This window comes from Rhea americana, unplaced genomic scaffold (genome assembly GCF_003343005.1).
Source record: "Rhea americana isolate MKP2758 unplaced genomic scaffold, rheAme1 scaffold_6, whole genome shotgun sequence".
Lineage (NCBI taxonomy): Eukaryota > Metazoa > Chordata > Aves > Rheiformes > Rheidae > Rhea > Rhea americana.
Window position 1 is genome coordinate 8,918,603 of NW_028186756.1, and position 22,231 is coordinate 8,940,833.

General features: G+C 35.2%; 1 protein-coding gene across 2 annotated transcripts in view; it reads left to right on the forward strand.

Annotated features, from left to right (window-relative positions):
- The window catches only part of LOC146587415 (connector enhancer of kinase suppressor of ras 2-like), a 206,421-nt gene that overhangs the window by 84,467 nt on the left and 99,723 nt on the right, over nt 1–22,231 (forward strand). For both annotated transcript variants that reach the window (XM_085319811.1, XM_085319812.1), the window contains exons 3-4: nt 15,017–15,219; nt 16,683–16,770. In XM_085319811.1, the coding sequence (XP_085175937.1) occupies nt 15,017–15,219; nt 16,683–16,770 (291 nt within the window). The remainder of the gene's footprint in view (nt 1–15,016; nt 15,220–16,682; nt 16,771–22,231) is intronic.

Consider the following 22,231-nt stretch of genomic DNA (forward strand, 5'->3'; position numbering starts at 1 on the left):
TAGCAAATTTAAGTACAATGAAACTTGTATGAATGCTATGGAAATAGCATTAATTCTGGTCAGTACAGAAATGCTGGTCTATCTATAACTTTAGTTAGATGTCCTGTTTTGAGACTTGGCCATGAACTGTATTTAAAGTTTGTTTATTTTTGAAAGTTGCATAAAAGTTTGGAAATGATAAAACTTCCCTGCAGCTGAATATGACACAGCTTTGGCAGTGGGAACTCATCATTCTTCTGCTCTTTACTGGCTGACATAAAACATAATTATTGTTTGTTGATGCATATCCATGTTAATCTACTGAGCTCAGATTTCCACATGTGCACTGACTTGTAAAAACGAGACTTGTGTTAGTAGCTTAGTCTTTAGCCCTCCTATTTGTGGGGTTTTTGTTGTTTTTTGATTGTTTGTTTGTTTTAGTGTGCAAGAGCAGGAAAACAAGCAGCAGTGAAAATTTTGAAAGTGCCGATCCAATTCTGGTAACTTTTCAGTTTCACCTTCTGTTGGCTTTTATGTTGTGCATACTTATTGCATCCTTTAAAGATATATGCTTTGTATTAAATAATACTTACTGATGACTTCAGATTGCTCTGTTATCGAAAATGTGGCTGGAAATCATTGACCTGTTCTCATCATGAGATTTAAAAAAGTTAGCGCTATATTCAGTAAAGCATAAAAAGCATAGATTTTTAAGTACGCTGTGGTTTCATGAAAAAGCTAGTAAAACACCATCCTTTTTTACAAAAGAGTTAAACTTGGGAATTTTGAGAGCTGTAGCTTCTAAGCACTCCGTCTATCTTCCATTATGATCTTCATTGCAAACACAAGAATAATACTTTAATCAGGATATGTTGAAGGAAAGGTATTTGCTTGCTAAAATCATAAATTCTGGAATACAGGGCTTCCATGCTTTCAGTGAGGAACTAGCATATGGTTTTTGTGTGCTGCTACATAACAACACTTAATGGTATGATATCTCATTAAACATTTTAGTATAAAATGTAAATCCATTCGCCTGCTAAAATTAAAAGAATCTTTTCATTAACTTCAACTTAGCACAGATCAGGATTTATTTAAGTCTTTACCGAAGCTGCTTCAATTCTCTTTACACATTTTCATGTGGGAGGCATCTAAGTCAACTTTGTTGACAATGTGTGTTGTGTAGCAGCGTGACTAATTCCCAAACCAGATGAGATTTCTGTGGTTCCATTGCCTACGTCTGTGCCAGTTCATCCCTGTACCACCCATAACAAGCCTTGAACTTTTAGCTAATCTCAATCAAACTTGACTGAAAGGTGAGTCTAAAAGATTCGTGCAGTCTGCCTGTGGCAGAGCAGCCGGCTCCGGTGCAGCTCCGCGTCGGCTCCCRGAGCTGCGCCGCGCGTTGCTGTTTGTGTGCAGGTGGCGTGGCAGCAACGCGAAGACGGGGACGTACGAACGAACGGGACGTAAAGCATTGCCGATCAGGCCTATCCAGTGCCACTGCTCGCTGGGCAACCTGCTGTTCCTTACGCTGCATTTTTAAAGCAGCATGTATAAATATCTGAGGATGACTGTTAGTTTCCCAGTACTTCAGTAACTTATGCCTGTAGCGTGCCAGCAGTGAAAACCTCAGAACTAGAATATGCAGGCAATGAAAGTCAATTCATTGATTGACTCCAGCAAATGGAATATTGATTCAGGCTTGGGTAATTACATTAAATAGTAGGGRAAAAGTGTATTAGATTATGGGATACATAATTCTATTTTTAGAATAAAAAGGAAGAGTCATACACAGTGTGACAGGAAGAAATYAAGTTTCATCAATTAAATTAGAAAAAAAACTTTCTACTGCTAACATATTACTTAAATTCAATTTCTTTTTTAAAAAAAGACCTCGATATATATTTTTAATTTTTTGATGTAAAATTTTCTCATTTTGTTCATGTGTTCAAAGTTTTAAACATCAGAAAACTGTCTGTAAAGGTCTGTGCAAAATACATTGATAATTCTTAGACTTTTAATAAAAAAAACTGCACTACAATCTCTATAGTGTTTTAAATAATTTTAAACAATATTATGAATATGTAAAATTTGCTTTTGATTTTTTTTAAGACTGTTGCTTTTTTGCTGGGAAAGATTYATCTGTTTTATTGCTTGTCTGTCTCATTTTCAAAATCTTCTTTTCCATGCAGAAGTCAATGGTTCTTTTTTTTTCTTTTTTTTTCTTTCTTTTTAAAAAACTGAATGATACAATGAATATTACATTGCATTGGTAGCACTGTACCAGTGGAGATTTTCTATGTGCAAGAAATACACTGATTTACACTGATTTACACCTTGTAAGTCAGGAATGATGACGTTTTCCTGATGACAGGAAAGAAAAATGAAAACAGAAAAATTCTTTATTTCCGAGGAGCAATTTCTTTCATAAGTAAATTCCACATCAAGTTATTTTCGGTACCGCTCACAGAATTTTTTACAATATTGGTTGCTCTCTTAACTCTTGGGTAATTATTCCTCATATGTTATTTTCCTAGATAAATTCATATGCATACAATTCATAGTTGTTGTTGACTGTGTATTGCTTGTGTGATATTCAGCATATCCATGATAGAAATAGAGAAATTAACTTCATTCRTGTTCATATCAATGCCAATTCAAAAGGATCTTGTTATGAATTTATTTTTGTATGCCTCTCTGTGAACTATTATGTTACCAGTTCTGCAGTAACATAAGAAAAAATCTTCCAAAATACGAAATGAAATATTCAGTGTCAATATTGTTATTTCCAAAACCCTATTGTTTACACTTTGAAATGTGAATGGTGCCCTGYTGTTTAAAATTCTAATTGTTTTGTGTGACATACTATATCTCTTATCCTCTGTGATACTGCACTTACATCTTAAAATGAATTATAGCACAGTACTTAGGCACATTGAAAAGATGTGATTTCCTATGATTGAAGGGTTTGTTCTTCTATAAAATGATGATTATTCGGAAATACATAGCAATGGTTAATTAGTCASAAGATTTCAGTAAGAACTAATGAGAGTTTGTGATTATTGCACAGGTTGCTGCATTTGTGTGGCTTCATTAGGTTTTACTGAGAAGGAAGGAMAGCATAAAGAAAGATCAAGGAGTACTGGAAAGGTGTAGCATAGGCTTGAGACTTTCTGTCCGTGAAATAAAATCAGTGGAGTTCTCTGAATTTGCAGCAGGAAATCAAAAGTAAAATTTGAGTGTGACTTAGCTATTCCTAAATAAGACATACATATGGATAAGAAGCTGCAACAGTTTCAAATGGTGGTAGGCACTGCTGCAGGAAATACTTGGTAACTGTTTTTTAAAGTTAGCAAGTTGTGATCTAATATGTTTTTTGAAGTAGTATCTACTTATCCTTTGGTCTTGTTTGTTTATCAGTGTACCCCAAACAGCATATTCTGCATAGCAGATGGTTYTTACACACATAAGGAAGAGGTCAAGCCATCACAGAGGTCTGGCTTACATATGTTTTTAATTGAAACCATATGCAGATCAAGGATACTTAATACTGAAGTTAACTGATTGGGAACAATTTATCTTGTGATATGAAAAGAAGTCACAAAACAGATTAACTTCCTTCATGCTGTTGGGTCTTGTTTTTGTGCATATCGGAAAAGAAATGCTGCCACTACTTTTTTTTTTTTCCTTACTGATATTTTTTCTAAGAGTTGATATTGAAACCAGTAAATATGCACATATGTCATCCTGATAGAGTACAAATAATATATTGTTGCTGCAGTACATTCATAGCTTTAGTAWGTTTATGAGATGGTTTAATTATTTCATACTGCTGCAATATTAAGGTTTTGCTCAAAAATGAGGAAAATATTAATTATTGCATTTGAAACCTAGAAATTTCTTTTTTTTAATTGAAGTGCATATTCACTTCTGAGCCCTTTGTGAAGGTAGAGTTGGGCAGAAAATATTGAATTAGAAATTCGGTTGGTGAGTAGTTATGAACTGCTCAGAGGGATGTCGTTCAAGTTCAAAGGAAAAGCAGTAGAAGCATTCTCTCTTTCAGATAAACAAAAGTATTATTTTAACCATAGATCATTTTCAGTCTTTCTTGATTCTGAAAGTGATGGTTCATTACTTCCACAGAAATAAGTCTAGCGATAGTCTAGAATTGTAAATGAATATGCTAAGCTTGTCATGGACCTTTTGATCTAGAAAAGAAAATGTTTCATATAGTACTAAATAACTTTTAATCCTAAAATGAAAAGATATATAAACCRTTATTTTCTGAATTGATAAGTAAAAAATACCTAAGGAAATAATCTATCATAAAAGAATCYATGTTAGCAGCTTCCACAACATGAAACTTAGTTTTAGACAAGCTCTGCAAATAAATGCAGAGTTTGACTGCATATTGCTTAATAGGATCTTAAAACATCATTTTTTCCAAGTACTGTTCTACAGTCCCTAGTATGAAGCTCCAGTGTAAGTAACAGTTTTAAATAATTATTAAACAGAAATTTATATATGATAGAGGGCAAAATATAGCTATTTAGACATCTATTTAAAAACATAAAAATATCCCAAATACTTACTGAATGATTCATCTAAAATTGTGAATAAGAATATAAGAAAAAATTTAGAAGAAATACTCTTCAAAGGCTAGAGGAAATAAAAAGATGGAAAAAAGGCATGGAAAAATAAAATTAAGGTACCCCTTGAATATGGCCAAGAAGCTTAGAAGGGCATGATCCTTCAGTATGTATTTGGGATGTATTACAATGTGACCCTTCTGTATGTTGAAAGTCATTTAAGACTGGTGACCCGAGTCATCTGGGACCAAATGTTGTGATCAAGAGATTTTTACTTGTGTAAAAATACAATCTCTTCATATTTGGCATTATTGTGACAATAATTAGTCTCCATAACTGAATAGTAGATTTTATGTTTTTTAAAATTTTAACCAAAAATTACATTGAGAACTGTATGTTGGCTAGATCGTGTGTTTTAGGTAATAGGTGTTTAAATATCAGAGGACCTTACAGAATGATGAGATGTAATTTATRGCTGAATTTTAAGAAAATGGCATACTTCTCACATTGAGCGGAGATACACATTGAGTAGATGTGTATTCTATTTTTCTARTGCTTTAAGATATTGTTTAATACCTCAGTGTTGTATGTAATGAACCACATTTTCTAATACCTTTCTTTGTTTCAGGTACTTGTACCATAGTAATACGTTCTTGCTCTTTCTCTGTAGACAGATATGTGTATATAGGTAAACAGAAACATTAAGATGCTCCCCTGCATTGATCCTTACCCAGTTAGACAGAGTACTTGAATCTTACAGAATTTGTATCACACTGACTTCATTAGGATTAAACAGAACAAGGTTTTATGCTCTTTGTTCAGAGATCTGTAGCAAGAACTGTAATGTGAAAGCTAAATAAAAATATTTAAGCAAGAGATCTGAAGAAGGGTAGTGAATTCTTGTTCATCCTTCTWACCATTTCACTGCAGAAACTAGGATTCTGTGCAGTTTTAGCCTGGCATACCATGGATCAAGTCTTGTCATACTTCAYGACTCATCTGAGGTCCATGAATAACAAATCTGTATACTGTGCCTGTGGTCTCCTCTTGATTATCTTTCTGTTCTCACTACAAGGTCCACTCTAGCTATACATTTTCCATGTCTTCAGAGAAGGTATCCACAGCCTCACCTCCTGTTTTTCTCTCAGTTCCTCATACCAGATGTCCAATCATTTGACTCCCTCAACCCTTAAACATAATTTTAACAATTTATTAAAATGTCATATTCTTAAAAAAAAAAAAAAAAAAAAAAAAAAAAAAAAGTCTGTTTCACAGGCTGGTCTCATGGCCTTTCCTTTTAAAGGAAAAGCTATCATGTTTTCTAATCCCTATTTGAAATGGGAAACAAATGGCTTCTTTTCAATACAGTGACTTTTTCAAGGCAACTTATGTTCAATTAGATTTATACAGACTGATGGCAATGGAAATACTAAGGCTTCTTTTGGAAGTAAAAAATTTTCACCTTATTTAAAAACTGAATATATTTAATCATAGCACTATCTACTTAATGTATATTTACAAGACAATAGAAAGGTATATGACATTTAGAAGCATTGTGACAAGTTCCAAATTACAGTCTCAGGAGGCAAGAGAGAATTGTGACACTATTCACTCCAGAAAGMTAGGGTAATTGTAATGAAAGGGAGCAGAAGGGAGAGGAAAGCTGCAAGCAGAAAAGAATCATTGATTTGTTTTGCGATGWCCCACATTTACACTGTTTCTATAGTTAAGTTAATAAATCCTATTATTTTTATTTTTGTGGGAAAAATCATTGTTCTGTATAGATAAACTAGGTTATGATACTGCAGATTAACTACAATAATAAACTGATAGTCAAATATTACTAAAGATAGTGAAAATTTTTTATTATATATTGCTGCTATTTTACTGATCTAGAACAATAGGAGATTAAAAAAAAAAAAAAAAATCCAGACAATACAGAGAGGATGGAATATTTTGTTTATTTTTAGAGTGGGATTTATATATTGTTTGCAAAAGAACAAGGGCTATGTGTTTATGTTTGCACAAAATAAAAATTATGGAATAATTTAGTTTAGGTAGTAGGTGTCCAGAGGTGGCGTGCACACACACATACACACACACACTTCCCCCCATTGCAGAGAAAAGTGAATTTTTTTTTAGTAAACTAGGTTTACTTGTTGTAGTCTGGTAAAATGAATTTTTATGTTTATATATTTAAGTGCACAGTACAGCATTTCTTTGCTATACAGTAACTGGAACAGTCATTATAATAGTAATTCTGCTAGACAGTTACTACAGAAAGATAAGTTAAATTGTGCAGAAGTGGGGTTTTGTGATAAGACATTCTGAGAATTAGGTCATATTGGGTTCAATTGCCTATTATTCAGATGTCTCATTCCTGAGTTCACAGTGAATGTGATTATGATCATTACCCAATTAAGATACTACTGTGAAGTGACAAGTCTGACACTGTATGAACTACATCAAACACCGAGTTTCCTTACGAAAACCATTACTGTTTCTTAGAATTTTTTTTAACTGTTCATTAAGCATGTCAAAACTCGCATTTTGTTATAATCATTGTGCCATTTTTACCGTTCAGAAAATGCGTCATGTGTCAAGTTTTGTGTTCCGGTCTCTAGACCAGAATTTGCATACCGATTCATATGATACCCAATGTATTTTTGTTAGTTGGTTTTGGGTGGACAACGCTCTTTGGTGTCACACTAGAAGTTCATTTGCAGATTCTTTTAAGTTCTTAATTATTTGCTGTGTGAAGCAACACCTCAGCTCCAAGGCTTCCGACCCTGCTAACGAGTAAGTGGTCGTAGGCAATGAAGCATTACATTTTCCCCATACTCATGCAGGACCAGATATACAATGTATTTAATACAGTGCTTGCTTGTTTGATTTTTTTTTTGATCCTTTTTGAAAGAAAGAAAAGAAAAGAAAAGAAAAAAAAAAAAAAAAAAAAAAAAAAAAAAAAAAGAAAGAAAAAGACCCTGCTATACTGTAAGCACTAGTTGTACCAAAGGAGTAAGTGTTATCAGTCTGAGTCAAGTTATATTTTTTTTTCTATCTATATACCATTCTAGCAGAACCTTAACAAATTCAGAATGCTAATTAAAAGCTATATAATTTATTCTTTCGTTCAGCTCAATTTACATCAGGTCTGCTTTTAGCAATTTGTCTGCAATCTGTGATAAATACTCAAAATGGGTCATATTCTGTGGTTTAATACATAATTCAAGGTTTCACGGTTTAATACRTAATTTAGTATTTTAAAAGTAATAGTAAAAAACTGTTTACTTTTTCAGATAATTTTGAAGAAAAATGTTTTTCTGTGATTTACATGAAAAATTTCTTTTACCATTACAATTTTCTACTTATATACAGGAGATTCAGCTTGTAAAATCTTCTTTTTAAAATGGAAAAAAAGATAATGCCTCTCTGAAAATGTGTGTTGAGCCCATACTATGTAGGTAACTTTAGTTTTCATTTGTATCATAATAATATCACTAAAAAAAAAAAATCTTAATAGCTGATCTTCCTGATGAAATCAAATGAAATAATAACTGTAGAAATGTTTACATAGAAAAGTATTTTGGAATGAAGTTGGTAATAGGTTTTGTGTTAGGCTCTGAATATTTAAAATATACCTTGATTTCAGAAGGGGGGGGGGAGTGTATTTTGGGAGTTTCCATTGTATTTAATAGTCTAACTATTTATGCTAGAATCGTAATACGGGATTTAGAATTTTGCTATTATTGACCAACAGGTTTTGCCTGTTGTAACACTGCTTTTACCGGTTTTCATTGAGTAATTGCTAAAWGAATATATACTAAAGAAATTCACTGTTCCAAAAGCATGCACTGTCATGGACATTAAGAGGATATGGCCTTGCCCGAGTAGCATATGTTGTAGCCAACAGGCAGCTGTGGGCCAGATGTAGCCCCTGAGATCTCCTATTCGGCTCATTGCCTTTTCCCAAAGGAGATTCCACAAGCCTGTAGCTGCTTCTTGGGCATTTTCTTTCCTAGCACAGTCAGCTCAGAGACCTGTGTTGCAGGGAGACTGGTGGGGGCAAGGCTCTTCCTGTTGTATTTTAAGCACAAGACTACTTGCCCATAGGAAAGGGGAGGGCTGGCAGGGTTGGAGCAGCCAACCCAAAAGGAAGCAGACCTTTTCAAGCAGAGAAGGGGCAGAGAATCCCTGTAGAGCTGCATCAGAGGTTGCAAGCCCACAGCAGCAACTTTAGGTCAACTTACGTGTTATCTGAGAATGGGTCTGGTCAAAAAACAGGCTGCAGTGGGGAAGACGCACCTGAAGATTTCTTTTTTCAACAGATTAATCTCCTAATTAAACTTGCTATACGTCTGTCAGTTCTTGGTCTTGGATGTGAGCATGGCAGTCAGCATCTTTCTATGCCAGTTCACAAATATGACAGGGAGACTGACCCCTAAAGCGTGGAGAGTGCCATGAGTCCACAGCTGCTGCTTCCAGGTGGGCTGGGAGGAGCGAAGGGGAGCAGCCTGCTGTCCTAAGCGTGCTTGTGTGTTAGGGACAGGTTGGCACTGGCAGGGGCAAAGGGATAGCTACTACATGRATGTGTTAATAGTCTTGAGTTCCTGCTGTCTAAAACGGAGCTCTGACAGCTACCATAGCTGGACCACACTGATAAATTGTGGAAATTCCTTAAGCTGATGCATGAGGTGGTGGTACTTTAAATGCCAAATGTGGTGGACTTAAAAGAGGCCTGGATATCAGTCAGAGTTCTGATACTTCCTTTAACCTCATCAGTGAGATCTACTGCTCTGACCTTTTCTTTCTCTGAACCTTACAGTTCAGTGAAAATATTAACATTCTCAAAACATGACCCGTAGAAAAAGCTGAATATGCATTCATGCGGTGATGTATACTTTGTTGATGCATAATATGTTGATGCATATTTTGCATTCCCCTGTACATCTGACAGGATCAGGAAAAACTACTATACTTAATGAAAAAGAAATTTGTTTTTAAGGTTAATATAAATTCTTTGGAATTATACAATATAAACTATTTAACTAAAATTACATCCTATGTCAAATAAACAAATTTCAGTTAAATAAATAAAATTTAAAATAAAAAAATACATTTTTTTTAGTTCCATATATCACAACATAGCAAAACAACTTAATTGTTCTTAATACCTATAAATATATAATACCTTTTTTCTTTCACAGACAAAATAAACTCTTATGATACAGGCATTTTTCACACAATTTTAATCTTCACATATCAGTAGTTACAAAAAAAATGTTTAACATTAATCACTTTTTCCATTATACTGGTTATTTTTTATGTTAATGTTTGCTAAAATAGTGTGGCCTGTTTTAGCTTATTAGCTAAAACTGCTACAGAAACAGCTATACTAGTGTAAAGTAATAATTTGTGATGTTATTATGTGGCTGCAGTAAAATATGAAGACGTTCTAAGCTATAGCTGAAGCTTTTTTGGGGGGGGTGTTCATTCTATTTCTTTGAATATGTAAACATAGGTTTTTTATCCATTGGCAGATGGATAAAAAAACTCAGTTTTGTCACTTTCAGTTAAAAATTGAACTTTCATACCAGAATGTGTGTACAAAACAAGTGCATTTTGGATTTATAAGGTGAAAAGAAAGGATGAAATATAACCCTAGATGTGTATTTCCTATTTTTGAGTTCCCAGTATGTATTTTTCATTAGATGGAATATTCCAAGAACTTTAATCTTACATCATATCTTTCCCTCTACTTTAAAAGCAAATTAAATATCACTAATGAAAACTACAGCTTATCTCAGTATGTTCCAAAAAACATTGGTTTTCTCCCCGGTCTTCTGCTATTTTAGCACTTCTGACAAGTCACCTGCTTTTTCTGTACTTCAGAAAAAATCAATCAACTGCAAAAGCCCTGGAGGCAGTCTGTCCTTTCTCCTCACTCCTTCTATCCTATGCTAATCACTAGGAACAACAGTGAAGTAGACATCTCAAACTGAAGAGGAGCGGGGRACTTAGGGGGTAGAGAGGAACCCTCTTGATGGATTTGAAAATAAGACAATTTGGAGGATGAAACTGCTAAAATTGAAAAATATGTTTACAGACAACAAGCAGACTTGCCTTTAAGTCAGCTGTGCAGCTCATTGGCAAGTGTCACTTAAAGCACTGTTCCATTTTGGCCTTGTTGCTAATTATATATTTTTCTGTAATAAGCCAGTCTGGCTCTGATCTCACATTTACATTTAATTTTTACCTCCTGAAATCCCTTTTTCCAACTCTTTTCATTGGATTTGGCATTAGGAATTGCTGAGCTCCAACCTAAAATAGACTACTGAATCAGTCTGTCATTGAAGAAATCAGATAAGCTTTGTGTAACTTTTTATTATGTGAAGGTAATAATGTTGCCATAATATGACACTAAGGGGACATAAGAAGTTATCTTGTTGTTCAAACAGTGCTTTCATATGAAAAAGCTTAAGTAAACATTTAATAGATTTGCCAGCCACAGCTTTTCGTGTTCAAGTTTTGTTCTTTCTTTCGCTTTTCTTACAGTAGTTACCCCTCCTACAATATAGCTACAGCTAAATTGTAGCTATTTCAGCCCCCTTTGCTGAAATGGAGTATGGGAGGTTTTAGTCGTCTTTTTTCACTAAGCAGTGTTCATGATCCAGATTTTACAATAATGTGACAAACTGCATGGCAGTGTAGTTCTTGCAAGACAACATTTGGAGTCACAGTAATAGTCTGTATTTGTTATCTAAACCTGGTACATTCGTTGCCACCAATGTAATACAACTATTTAAAATTATTTAGAATGTCTAACAACCTTAAGCATCATGAAATGAAAATGAAAAATGGTGAGTTTTTTTGTTCTGGGGCTTTTTTTCCCTTGCTCCCTGTATGAAAAAAAATAATGTGTATATTAATAGCACTATCTTGACCCTTTTAGAGGTTTGAGGACTCTTTTTAAAGCAGGAATTATATTTAGGATTTATCCTTCAGAGAAGGAAATCCCCTGCTAGGAGACAGAATTTTGCAGGCTCAGGAGCATACCTTCTATGGTGTGTCTCACAATAAAACTACTTGTTTAACACTTAGAGCACAGCTGTGTATAGCTGTAAAAACTGAGGTCTGATATGGTAGCCGTGATGATGATTGAATTTGGCAGGTTTGAGGCCATCTCCGCTAGCATCATGGACATGAGATGCCTACAGGAATTAGAAGAGATCTAAATACTTGCACTGTCATATATACTGAATGAGGTTACGCACTACTTACTCATTATCACAAACCACAGTTTTACCATCCTTATCTTCAAGCGCATTCAATGTGCTTGAATAATGGAGGCAGTTCAAATGTATGTGCATCTGCTGTTTTTTCCTCTGGAAAAGGTTTTTTTTTTTTTTTTTTTTTTTTTAACTACCCCATCACCTCCTCAGTTCAGTTCCTGACTAGGGGACACTGAAAGGGACTGTAGCTTCCTTCAGTAGTTTTATCATGGGTTATTAGAGAGGAGCTTGAACAGCTTTGTGGCCAGCATCAGGACTCTGCCTGGCAAGCACATCAGGAGGGAAATGTCGTGGAGAAGCACATGCAGCTGATAGGAGGTGAGCTCTGCTGCAGTAAATCAGAATGAGGTACTCAGAGCTGATACTTTGGAGGATTGTTTTTACACATTCCCTTTTTCAATTTTGTAACTGTTTCTTCATTTAAAAATGAAGATATGAGATTTGATGCAACCTTAAATTTAGGCCAATAAAATAAATAGTCTTTTACATAGATACTGATTCACTGTCATGTCTGTAATATTTTATGTTTTTCCCTTTGCTGTATCTTATGAAATCCTAGCTAAATCACTGACTTGCATTGCACTTTTACTGTGCTGAATGATTTCCTTTCATCTCCTGATTATCTTTATGGACATATTTTATCTATGTTTTGCTATATTTAAAATTTTATATTGACATTAATTAAGGTTGCCATCGGCATGTTAATTAAGAAAGCTTAAGATAAAACAACTTACTCACTGGCTGATTTCCTCAAATGTGTTTTCTGTTCAGTTTTATGTGTTTTCCAATGACTAAAACAAGAGTGTAACAAAATTTGCTCCAGTGCAATATGCTATTAGTATCTAGCCTACATTCCTCAAAATCAAGCATTTACTCTCAGGTAAAGGTATACTCACTTTCAGTAATTGCAGTGGTCAGACCTGTCTCCATTTCTTGCTAGGGTTTTCTAGAAAGTAAACTGACAGGTTCCTAGAGCTTTTATGCAATAAAGAATTACTGGCAGAAACAGTTTCTGCTTGTTACCAAAGGAAAAAGCAAAAACAGGAGGATCTAATTTTTCATCATTATAATGTGTTGCTGAGTGTACAAGATCATGCTCTTCCTGAGGGGAAACAAAGCCTTGCTTAGTGTAGTCTGCTAGCTGGTAAAGACATCATGAAACATCCGCTTATGTATCATCTTGGCACAAGTAGAACTGAGAGGAAAAATGTAGGGGAGGGAATTCCTTCAGAGCTTTAATAAAAGAAGCTGTAAATATTAAACAGATGGCATGACAATATCAAGCACAACTTGCTGCTTAACTATAAGCTTTTCAAAAATAGAATGCCTTTAGTGAAGCTGTTGCTTACTGTACAATACTTGTTTTGGAAAAAAAGATGAAGAGAACTGTTCTCATCTGTAGCTAAGTCAATTTAACTTTCATTTACTCCACTATTTAGTCTTAAGTTTGATGCTTCCAACTTAATCTTATTTAATCTGTGCAAGCACATCAGGAGGGAAACGTCGTGGAGAAGCACATGCAATCTTATTTAGCAACTGTGATGCTTTAAAGAAGGTACATGTATCATAATGAAACAAATTAGTTTTGTCCTCAGCGTTTAAGGTTACTTTAAAACCAAAGTCCCTTGCAGTGAGTTAACCAATAATATAGGAAAGTGTTTCTGTTCCTCATGGGCTGAACTCCAAACTGGGGGGATGGGTTTGATATTTTGTTATTATTGTTATTGTCTATTTTATTTCAAAGAGTGAACTTTGAGAGGAAGAAGGGCTTGCAGAGAAGGCCTGGACCCACGCAACAGACATAACTGGTTCAAACTTGGAAAACAAATTTTACAAAACATTTGTTTCTGTTTTGTATGAGTCCCTCCAACCAGTTTCACACACTTGTGATCATTCAATACATTTTCCCTTTTTGGTGTTGGGAACAATTCTTCATTGTACAGATATCCATATTGGCATTCAGCAAGATTGTGTATTGTTTGGTCTTCTTTTCTCTCTATTTTGAGAAGTAATTTTGGCCAGAAAATTACCATGTGATGGCTGAATAGTTATCTTCTGTAACATATGCATTGTTGAAATTAATGGTGGTCAATTAATTCACAGCCTGAAAGCTGATTTTGTGTAAGTGCTTATGGACAGTACACTGAATAGTTCTGATTTTATTCTAACTTAAATTCTTGCAAATACTATGTGCTGTTGTGGCAGCAAAAGATCTGGATTCACTTCGGTCTATCTGAGACTTCCAATGTGAATCCAAGTGAACAATTTAGTATCTTTGCAGCCAAATATCTTTGTGCTTGTCTCCTATGTCTAAGTGGGGAATTGGCTGCATGATAAAAGGATATAGAGATATGGATAAAGAGATACGGATTACAGGTAAAAAGGGACTTCAACTTGGGCTTTCACTTTCAAGTGAAAACTTCTATATAGATTCAATAAAGCCCATCAGGTTTAGAATGATGGAAGTCTATTAAAGACTGTTAAATATGAGGACACTACCACTGGTGGAAGTCTCTGAATTGCTAATAGCTGTTACTACATGCCTGCTCTGTTCTCTTTTTGTTCCCTAGGCAGTCATTGGTGGCAGGAGAACCAGTCTCTGGTCTGACCGAATTTGACTGTTCTCATCCTATGTTACATCATAGGATAGCTGTTTGCCCACAGAAGTAGTTCAGGAAGAAATTTTTCTGTGAAGTCTATATGGCTATGGCTATGTAAGATTTTACACCTCACAGCATAATTAAAAGGGAAGTTCTRCTAAGAAAGCTAAGTCTTTACAACTTAGTAGAAGAGCTAGCACAAGTCTCAGTGAGTGGGATCCAGCGCAGTGGGACTTAATCTCTTCAAAATGGGGGAGACCTTGAGACTCAGCATACGAGGACTCCTTACACTTTTCTCTCAGTGACTTCGTTGGATGTCAGGGCCTTTGGGGACTGTAAATTTTTGGCATGCTAAAAAGGATGGATGCATCATGTATGTTMTAAATAAAGCAGCCTGCTGCTGAGTCTCACACCAGACACCCATATTACCCTACTCTACCCTACCCTACCCCTTGTTCAAGCCAAATAAAATTTAGAATGTTTAACCCCACAGTTTTGTTCACATAGCTGACAAAAAATATTTCACTCAATTGTCTGTGTTCTTTCTCATCAGAATTACGGTTTGGAGACTGAAAACCTGAGAACACTCTCTCACAAGCTGAATGCTTCAGCCAAAAATCTTCAGAACTTTATAACGGGTAGAAGGAGGAGTGGCCATTATGATGGCAGGGCCTCCAGACGACTGCCAAATGATTTTCTTACCTCTGTAGTTGACCTGATTGGTGCTGCCAAGAACTTACTAGCCTGGCTGGACAGGTAATTTAGTATTCCTTCATCCTTTACATATGAGAATATTTTCTTCTATTTTCTCTATTCTCACTTTTGTACTGTTTTTTCTTCTAGTGTTAAAATGGCATGTTTGGAATTCTGAGTTGTAAATTTCTCAAATATTGGCAGTCAAAATGTGCCAGCATTTCCCAGCAGGAGGATGTTAAAGTTTTCTCTAATTACTTGTTCAGATTCTTTTCAGTTCAATAGTATTTGTGCCAAATGAATAATTCTGCGCTATTCCAAGTTGACAAACTCACTGCCACAGGTGGTAACATCACTGACAATATCAGAAAGGAAGGGAATGAAGATAAGGTTATGGAATTTGAGCCCTCCTTTAACCAGCAAAAAGATTTAAAAATGGAGAAGCTGGAATTGAACTAWATCAGTTAAACAGCATTCAAAAGAAATGATAGTACTTACTTTGAAAATGAAAGGTTTCTTATTAGAGTTTTTATCAATAGGTTTGACACATTAGTTACAGTTGTGCGGTTGGTTAATGCTCAATGACTAACCACTATTTTTTTTTTCATTTATGAATTGAGAATTGGATTACAAATAATTCTCTAAATAAATGTAGTTAAAATTTTGACTATAGGAAGACAGAAACTGAAACATAAATTGTATGTTTTGGTTTCTGTTTCTTTGGTTATAGTAATGGATAGCTTTATTTGGAATCTGAATGCTCTTGTATATRTAAGTGGCACCTAGGAAATCACATAGTAAATCACCCTCCTTCACAGTGTATGTATAATTCTGGTGACATCTTCCTAACCCAATGCCAGCAGTCATATTTTCTCAGGCTATGACCTTGTCTGTTCTTATAAATTCAAATGGGGTCAGAATTCAGWCAGAATTTGGAAAGCCTGAAGAAAATCCTTGTGTGCGGGAAGCTATCAGTGGCTAACTAAGCATTGCTTTTGCTCTCTGAAATAAGGTGCTAAGTGCTTCTAAGAATAATCTCATACTAGAAATGCTGGTTTTTGAAAAAAATCATAAAAGTAAAATCATGAGAAATTGCAGTTGTTTGGAACATTCTATTTTACTTTCCACAAGAATAATAATTTTTCGTGTTCTTGCAAAAATATATCCTTGCTACTTACCTTGATTCTTGTTTCAAAGCCATAAGTTGTGTAATTTGCTGCTGGAGATTGTAATGATTAGGTGACTGAAATTTCTGCAGTGTAGAACTGATGTTTATATAGCATATACTTTCTGTAATATCCCTGAAGACCCCCCAAAAAAGGGTAAGACTGTGTTATTGAAAAGCAGGTTCATTATTTGGAGATTTTTTTTYCCCCTGATTAAGCCATAAAACATTTAGCTGACCCAATTAAGTTTGCCTTTATGAAAACAAATTTACTAACCACAAGTCTGTTTAAAGACTACTTATACTGAAAACAGGAATTGTATCCCTAATACTGTACAAATCTATTCTGCCTTTCTGGCAGGTCTCCATTTGTCAGTGTGACAGAATATTCACTGCTGAAAAACAACATTGTTCAACTGTGCCTGGAACTAACAACCATTGTGCAACAGGTAGGAATGGTTTATCTTCTGCTCTTTGCAAGTCCTCTTCATATTGTTGCTGAAAAATCACAAGAGTAAAAACATTAAACTGGCATTGCCTTCAGAAGAAGTATTTCCATTGCCTGCCTCTACCCTGTGCTRGCACAGTTCTTCAGCACCCTTACAGTGAACCCATCACAGAACTCATTTAAATTAAAATGGCTTCCTGGAGTAGTAGTATTATGTGAACTTTCAGGTTTTATTTCTCAATTTATTTTTAGTTCTTGCAAAAAGATTAAACTACCAGATACATTTGTCTCAGACTTAATTATTTGTATTTTATGCCATTATGACTACTTTACAATATTCAACTTTAATTCCTTTCAGAAATATTGGTGTATACCTTGTCATTTATGTGTTTTTGCAGTGTAAAGCAAAGAACCTTTTTCTCTTTTCTTGTTTTATAAACTCTTTGTAGGCATTTTATTTATGTATCTTTAAAATTCGTTGTAAGAGGAAGCTTAATAACATCAGGCTATTCTCGATTTACAGACTAAGCAAAACAAATACCTTCTACAGTATAAAAAGTTTGCATTCTGATTCTGCCCTGCAGCACTTTGTGAGAGTTTTGATTTATCCCTGTGGTCTAAGTTAAAATGTTTTAAATTTGAATTGTCTTTGTTTCTGTCATTCATTTGATTGCTTTTGGCAGAGGAAATTGAGTTGTCCTCTATCAACAATAGTGTGGCTCTTTTTTCTCAATTCTGCAACTCCACTCTCAAAGCTGTGCTCCTTTTGAGAACTTAAAACCAATCTATTTTTTAGCATAAACTCTGAGACATTTCAAAATGAAGTGTTTAGTTAGTTCTTCAGGTGRGTGACAAATGGAGTCAAGTTTTGGCTTTTATCTTATTTTCAGATCTGAGTTGTTTGATAGCCATCTACTGATATCTTTTTACAGTATATTAAACTCAGAAGCACCAAAAAGAATAGATAAAACAAAATCATTCAAAAGGAGGCAGTTCTGCTGTTATTGTATGTGAGGAAAATTGATCTTAATGTGTGAAAGTAGAGATGTCTTACCTAAACCAGAACTGCAGAAGTAGAGATGTCTTACCTAAACCAGAACTGTAGTATTAGTTGTAGCCAAAAATACAAATTGAAAGGCATAACTAATAGAAATCTGGATCCTTTCAGATACTGTTTGTGATCTGTTTTACAAATAATGTGAATTTTTACATGTTTATTTTAGAGTAGAACACTCATGGCCATGTATTTGGCAAGTTCAGTGACAAATCTCTTCAGTCTAAAGATTTATTTTGTGCAAAATTAACATGCTTTGCGTACATAATTCATGGTGAAACTATTTCTAAATGGGGGCATCACTGCTTAATATAGCCAATGCTTATAGACTTTCTCACTCGGATGTACTTTATGCATCCAAGTGACATAATCTTAGTTGTAATAGGGAGTTTTCTAGTGTTTTGATCATATTCTCTGTGTGTGAGTATGAAGATAAGATCATTAAAAATTTAAATAAAATACATGAATTGCAATGTTGTATATTATTATTTACATAGCATGTAAATGTTATGATATATAAGCAGTTGATCTGTGAATAGTATCTTACTGTGCTAGGTATAACAGCACTGATCTTTAGTTTTAGAGAATTTTTATACCTGTCCTTGAGAAGCTACTTTATTTTACTCAGTTCTCTTATCCCTCACCATCTCCCCTTCACTAGACAAAGCAGGGGAACTATAAAAGAATATTATATGTAGAGCACTGCAGAAGCCTTGAGGCACCCTGATTTTCAGGTAAGATACTCCATCAAGATGTGCTGATGGTAAGGTACAAAAACTGTATGACGTTAGATCAAGATCAGAGTACTGCAGATGTTTGGGTTTTCCATTGACTGTTTCAAAGTATAATGACTCTAGTTTTGAGACAAACTACCTCTCATTTTTGATCTGAAAATGAATCCATCAACTAACCTCACTGAATTTTGATTTTGTTAAGTTCTACAGCAAGACTACATTTGGGGAGTGATAACTGGAGAGTAACTAGGGCAGAACAGGATTTAGATTTTGTTCTTAAAACATATCCATTGGTTAATTGTTCCTTAACTTTATGGTGAGGAGAGTTCACTAGATGTAGAAGTAGATGTTTTTCTGATTTCTAATATATTTAAGTCTGTTTAAAGCCTGTAATAGAACCTTTGCTATGTGCATTAAACTGCATGGACAAACATTCTCTAAACAAAAGTTAGTTTATATCTTATCAAAGAACATCATCACATCTCAGGCTAATTTATTTGCAACAAAAGCTGAGCACTCTTGCTTGTTCTCTTCTTTATTCATGTTCRAATAGCCCTATTGAGATAAACTTAAGAGAACATATTGTAGATTTCTTTTACCCTGTTTTTAGTTAAATAATTTGTCATTAGGATGAAATACATGTTTCAGAAGGCTATATTGTTCAGATTCCAACTGATGGAGAATTTTGATGTCTCTTAACTAGTTTAGCTTTGAAATTAGCCCTGCTTTGGGCAGGTGGTCAAGCAGGATAACCTCCAGAGGTCCCTCCACCTGAATTATTCTGTGATTCAGCAATTGCCTTCACTGTTTAAAAATGTGAGTGTTATTTTCAGTATGAACTYTGCAGACTTCAGCTTTCAGCCCCATAACCTTGTTTTGCCTGTGTTTGCTAAAGAACATTTTGCTATCCAACATCTGTTCTCTGTTTTCTAAATAGATTGCCATCAAGTCCTTTCCTTAATTAACTTAGTAAAATGAGTTAGTGTATTTTCCAGTCTACATTTAATTAAAATCATCTCTTTTTAATKTGTGAATTCCAGAAGTGTGTTTAATGTTACATACACAACAAATACAATTTAAATATAATTTTCTTATATCCATAGTTCAAAGACATGCAGTAGCTTCCTACTGCAGTGTTATATGGGGAAATGACATTCAGTGGCAAAGAACAAGAAGTTTTAAGTTCTCTTCAGAATTGCTTCTTTATAGAGTCTGTTTCTTTTTGCTATTTGACTCAACTCACGCTGTTTTAYTGTACTAAGTTACTGTACAAAATATTTTACATGTATTAGTATGTTTTAGTTAACTGTCTTTACAGTTTGTCATAAATCTGCATACATTGTCAGTAGTAAACTTTTCCTTTCCGAATTATTTTCTAAAATTATGAATATAGTGTTGGTGAGCACAGGTCCCACTGATCTTTTTATGAGTATCTGAAAGTATGGTGTTTTGCTGTATCAGAGCTGTGAAGGTGTACAATGCCTATGAAAGGTAGGGTATTCTGTACAGTGCATAAATTGGCTTGAATGTAATGTTGTTGCTATTGCTATTTTGTACTTTTTGTATTCCTCCATTTTACAGAGGAGGAATAGACTGCAGCTACTATTTTTTTTTCAGTTTTTAAGCTATATGAAAAAATACTCTTTTTAATATGTCATCTGCCAACAAAGACTGGGAAAGAATGTCACTATAACTATTATTATTTTTTTAAGAAAAAAGGACCGARATTCTGTAACTGTTAATCCTATAAGCTTTTTAATGAGATCCCTAGTGCATTGCTATGTATCAGAAATAAATAAATCAGAAGAATATTGTGACCTACAAATCTTAATATTTTTAGTAGAATTTTGCAAATGCTTTTAACTCCTCATTTAAACTAGTCTGASTTTTTTTTAAAAAAAGTGCATATATTTTGGAAGGAATTCTAAAACTGTTTTTAATATAAACTTGACTATGCAACAAAAATATAGCAAAAATTAATTCTGCTCTAAAAAACACTGAAATTCAGCTTTACTGTAAGTCTTCTATTCTTTGACCTGAAGTAATTAAGTTTATTCAGAATGAAGATCACATTTTATTTCTGACATACAAATTAAAGGCATAATTTAGATAGGAGCATTAGCTTTGAGGCCCTGCTGTGATCATTTTGTTCTCTTGGTACTTGGAGGGTTAAAAGGAGATGGCAGATAYGCTGTTTGAAGTGTGTTAAACTAGTAGGAAAAACTGCCTTAGGCATTGCCAACCAAACTGACTAATTGAATTTTTTGTGTGTGTGCTGTAGAAAATAACAGTATGAAGAAACATCAAAGGCATACTTGACAATGAAATGCTAATATAAATTCTTCTGTGTTCCTTAGCATTCACAATCTTCTGACTATAACTTTCATATCCTGTATTTTTAAAAATATATTTATTTAGAAATTTCTGTAGCAAAATGCTGATCCTTCAAAATAAATGTAACACTTAAGAGTTAAGGTTGAGTGTATTACCTCTGCTCCAGAGCTACAAACTGGGCTGAATGGCTAAAACAGACTAAAGATACTCCGGAAACCTTGGAGCAGCTGAGGGACAAGTTYCTCAAACACATCGCCCAAAGAAAGCAATAACAAGAGAGCTGAAAATGGCCTCAGTAGACAGGCCAYGGCAGCAGAGATGAGCTGCCGGACAAGATGAGATGAGCCAGTTAACTGTGATTTGACCATATAGTTCATCCACCTCAAGAACAAATGGAATGAGGATGTTAAAATTATTTCATAGAAAGTTTAAATCAATTCACTGTCAATGCCATCCAATTAACATCCAAGAAAGAGGAATCTTGAGAATTGTATGGAATCTTAAGATACTGTAGATCCTTTTTAGGTATACTGATATACCTTTTAGGTATATCAGTGTTACATTTTATTCAAAGAAAAAAGACAATAAATAAGATTTTTCCTTCTCATATCCAAATTCTGAAAATGCTTGACGTTACTCTGTGGAAAGCTTTTTCTCCAGTGTATTTTCYATCATATTTGAAGTGTTTAGCAGTTTTCTAGCACTAATTTTCTGTCGATAATTTAATCAGTCCACTGAAATGTGCACAATCTGTGCTACTGTGGCATTACAGATAAAACTCCAGAGATACATCCCAGGTATCCAGCAGGTGATGGGCTATCAGGGTAGCATCCAACCCTGCTGGACCTCCTGCCCCGCAGCACTTGTCCCGTCCCTCACAGGCCTCTGGGCCCACCGGGCTGTCGAGACTGCCTGAACGTGGGACTTGACAGGGTACTGTGGGCATTTTTCCGTGGATTTGAAATGTGCAAAGAGGTTTATAAAAGAGCCTCTTGGAGGCCTGGCTAGGTGTAGCAGGCCGGGACTCACCGCGTCCGTTTAAAAAGGCTGGACCTAGCAGCTGTCAGCGCGGCGGGCTGTGCGCATGCGTGGCGGAAGGCGCGTGGCGCTGCGAGGCTGCGGACGTGGCGGGGTGTGCGCATGCGCGGCGGAAGGCGCGTGGCGCTGCAAGGCTGCGGACGTGGCGGGGTGTGCGCATGCGCGGCGGAAGGCGCGTGGCGCTGCGAGCCTGCCGGCGCCGGCGGGGTGTGGCTGCAGCGTGGCTTCGGTTAGTGCTGGCCTCAGAGCTGTGGGGTTTTTATGTGGGGAGGGGTTTTATCAGAGCTTAGGTTTCACTGCGA